This window comes from Condylura cristata, unplaced genomic scaffold (genome assembly GCF_000260355.1).
Source record: "Condylura cristata isolate star-nosed mole 26May11 unplaced genomic scaffold, ConCri1.0 scaffold00021, whole genome shotgun sequence".
Taxonomy (NCBI): Eukaryota; Metazoa; Chordata; class Mammalia; order Eulipotyphla; family Talpidae; genus Condylura; species Condylura cristata.
Window position 1 is genome coordinate 38,812,824 of NW_004567122.1, and position 4,213 is coordinate 38,817,036.

General features: G+C 38.5%; 1 protein-coding gene across 1 annotated transcript; it reads right to left on the bottom strand.

Annotated features, from left to right (window-relative positions):
- Positions 1-352: 352 nt before the first annotated feature.
- Positions 353-1,304, bottom strand: LOC101634865 (olfactory receptor 2L13-like). The gene has a single exon (XM_004686577.2). It carries the CDS (start codon positions 1,302-1,304, stop codon positions 366-368), a length of 939 nt encoding a protein of 312 aa, XP_004686634.1. The 3' UTR covers positions 353-365.
- Positions 1,305-4,213: the final 2,909 nt, after the last annotated feature.

The following is a 4,213-nucleotide window of genomic DNA, read 5'->3' on the forward strand; positions in this document are numbered from 1 at the left end:
CACATTGCATTTCAATCAGACAGTTGATTTTTTTAAGGTTTGTTTATTTATTTATACATACATAACTGGTGTACAGGCCAGAGGTGCAGAGGCAGTAAGATGATTCACCAGAGACAGAGTTGGGAGCAGAACAGGCAGAGCAACAAAGTACATTGCTGAGGGGGACAGCAGGTGGGTCAGGAGAGGTCTGCTGAGCTGTGTGGGTGACCTCTGGGGTGGAAATTGAATTCATGCTGAAGTGGCTCTAGCTTCTTAGTGCTGTGCTTTAACCCACTGTGCCACCAGGGAGGGCCCCAGAGAGTGATGTTTTTAGATGTCCTAGTTATCATGGACAGGTAAATATAGGTGCGTGAGACCAGCCATGATTATTTCTTCTTGGAGGAGAATATTGGAAATGCTCTGGTCATGGCTCCCAGAACTTCCTTATTCCTCAAGCTGTATATAATGGGGTTGAGCATAGGTGTCATAATGGTGTAGAAAACTGCTAGAATCTTATCTTCTTGTGGGGTGCGGAGATTCTTTGGTCTGAGATAGGTATAAATAAATGGTGCATAGTAAAATGTCACCACAGTTAAGTGTGTGGAACAGGTGGTGAAGGCCTTCTTTCTTCCCTCTTTGGAGCGCATATGGTAGACAGCAAAAAGCACCCGGCCATAGGAAGCTGTGATTCCCAGAAAAGGAATGAGAAGAAAGAGAACAATGCTCACAAAAACCATGTATTCGTAGACCCAGGTGTCCATACAGGCCAGAGTCATCATAGCTGGGATATCACAGAAGAAGTGATCAATGGCCCTGGACCGACAGTAAGGAATATGGAGGACATAGAATGTGTGCGGTAAAGCATTGGTGATCCCCAACATCCAAGATCCCATGATCAACTTCAAACATGTCATTTTACTCATGCGGATGGGGTAATGGAGGGGGTGGCAGATGGCCATGTATCGGTCATAGGCCATAGAAGCCAGGAGTAAACCTTCAGATCCTGCCATAGTCACAAAGAAGAAGCACTGGACCCCACATCCCAGGAAGGAGATGCCTTTCTGACCTGACAAGAAGTTGACCACCATCTTGGGGACAGTGCTGGAGATGTAGATCAGGCCCATGAGGGAGAGCTGGCTGAGGAGAATGTACATTGGAGTGTGGAGTCGGGGATCCACACGAATGAGATGAATCATGGTTGAGTTTCCCAGTGAGGCAAGAAAGAATATAAAGATGATGAGGACTAAGAGAAGCGAGCCAGTTCGATTTGGGGGAAACAACCCCAACAGAATGAAATCATTGGAAGTTTGATTCCATAACTCCATGAAAACTTAACTGCTTGTTAAACTTCCTTGAAAGAAAAATAAAAGCAAAAACAAAAACAAAGTGCATAACATGAAATGAAACAAAAGCAGTTGTATAGAAAAGAGCTCTGACTTTATAAATTTTAGATAAGAATTAATTGTTTTTATTTGAGTATGACACTTTATTTAACTACTTCTATTAGTTACTTGAATGCAGTTCATCATGTTTTCTCTGGTAGCAGCTCAACAAGAGATGCTTAAGTAGAATGCCCAGAATCATAGCCAGCACAGATGACAAGATACCAAACATTTCTCTCTAGATAACTCATGCCCAGGAACAGAGCTCTTGATTTTTCTAGTCATAGAAATGGTTGCCTTCCTCCATGGACATTGACTTAACACAGCATACAGAAAGAATAACTGCACATATAGATCCAAATCTTTTTGTTTATATTCTCAGATAAATAAACATTGATTCCCCTACTTCTTTGCCTTTCCCAAAATGTGACCATCACCCACAATCACGCTCTTGACTGCACAGCCATCACATGCTCTTTGATATCTTCTCTAATTACAAAATATAATGTGAATATTCTCTCTTCTATTGTGATGTTTCCATTTCCTGATGACCTACAGAGGCCAGAATCAAATACACAGATGGTCAGGGGCACCTTCATCATGTAGGTAAATTGTACATGACAAATGTGACACATTTTGGTTTCTGTACATATTTGATGTTGTTGATTTTGTTAGAATTAAGTTCAATAAATGCATATTACTAATGGCCGTGACGGCAAGATGTTTAGTAATTACTATTGTGACCTGTCATTAATTTTACCATGGTTCTGATACAGAAGCATCTGTGCACTGGCTTATTTGTTGAATCTGTCTAACTCACCATTTTTCTTTTATTTTGGGCATTGCCCTGGTTTTAAAACATAAAGCATGATCAGGGTACATCAAGATATGCTGTCTTCCATTCAAAACCTGATGAAATGTTCTTCTCTTGCATCCCACAAAATATTGCACTAACTTGTTTTGTGTTTGATGAAATGACTAAATTTTCATCACAACTAACTTAATATGGTAATTCATTTCATAAAACACAAATACTTCAGTTCAAGAATCAGCATGTAGTGCATGTGTTGTGGAATTTAGTGACCCTCAACTATTTTGTTTGCCTGATGAAATAAAGCGATATTTTTGCTTTACAAGTAAACAGATACTTTTCATTCTCATAAAAGTGATAGGTCAGTTTAAAAAATTTGTCTTTTGGGCCCTCCCTAGTGGCACAGCGGGTTAAAGCACAGCACTAAGAAGCTTAAGCCACTTCCGCATGAGTTCGATTCCCGCATGCCCCGGAGGAGATCCACATGGTGTGGCAGACCTCTCCTGATCAGCCCGCTGCTCCCCTTGGCAGTGTACTTCGTCAATCTGCCTGTTCTGCTCCCCGCTCTGTCTCTGTCTCTCACCCTCTGCATCTCTGGCCTGTACCCCAGTTCTGTATGAATAAATAAATAAATCTTAAAAAAAAATCTGCCTTTTGGATATGAGGCTTGGACTTAGAAGACCAAACTTGTGTGGTGTTCTTTGCATTTGCTTCACTTAATGCAAATTTAATACAGAGAAAGACACGAACAAGTCTTCCAGAAAGTAATATTCCAAAAGAAGGCACTGAACAACAAAACTGACTCTGAGATTATGTATTCCTTGTTTGGAGAACAGACATGCAGATTATTACTGCATTGATTAGAGCTCAGAGTATCACAAATATTGAAAATATTGATTTTGATTTCTGAATTGAAAAAGGAGATATTGCTAGGTGATAGACGGCTACAGTTACTTTGAGGGGACTCAACATTCAAGTAAATATTACACTTGAAATTTTAGGACTGAGCTAGAACTCAGTGTCTACTTATATTAAAGTCTAAGTAATTTTTATTCCGAGACTTTATTTAATGCACTGGAATTACATGAAATACCATTGATTGGTTACATTGTGAATGGAGAATATTGGCTACAATTTGCATCAGTTCCACCTTGATCATCTTAAGCATATTGTTGACATTTAGAGAGATAAAAGAATACCTAAATTTACACAGCCTTCTGTATATAACTGTAGCAATCACCTAGTCCTCATTTTATTTTTCAAATGTTACAGGTCAGGTACATTTTAAACATCTTAGAGACAAGCGGCCTAACACCAATAAGAAAATTGTCTAAGCCTGCAAACTTATAGGATGAGTATATAGATGATAAAAACAAAGGATAAGCACATGGTAGATCCTTTGCATTTAGTGTGTATTGATCTTACTTATTTATTCAATATATGTAACTACTTACAGATTTTGGGTTCAGAGAAATCAAGTGTAGAGTGAAGGTCAAGCACAACACTTTAATGTGAGGCCACACATCAGTGCTCTAACAGGTTCCAATTGCGTCTTTTCATATTTCGAGTTCATTTTTGCCTTTTCCCATTTGTGATCAAGCAACATATTCTCTGTAACACAGATAATGTTGCCCCAAATAGGAAAACTATACCTCCAATTATATGGTTAAAGTTAATCCAAATCAAATTGATTAAAAGATATTACTGACTTACCTTGTTCAAAGTTCTTGGAATTGTATTTTGGAAGAAAATGTAGAATTATAGTGGCATCATTTCCTGATGAAAGTTCATTGAATTATTTAAAGTCTTTAGGCACAAAATTTTGCAATATGCTTTCTGACTATGATACCAAATACTTCCACTGGTCAATAGACTGTGTCAAAACAGAGCCTTTTCTGACATGAGACCCTCTTCAGTATCTGCTTAAATTCATGAGAAAGGAATTAAAGGATATTTGATAACATCTATTCCTAATTGTCCTGTTCATAAACATAAAGCTTATGGTCACACTTATATCTTATTGTTAGGACTAGTTGGAATT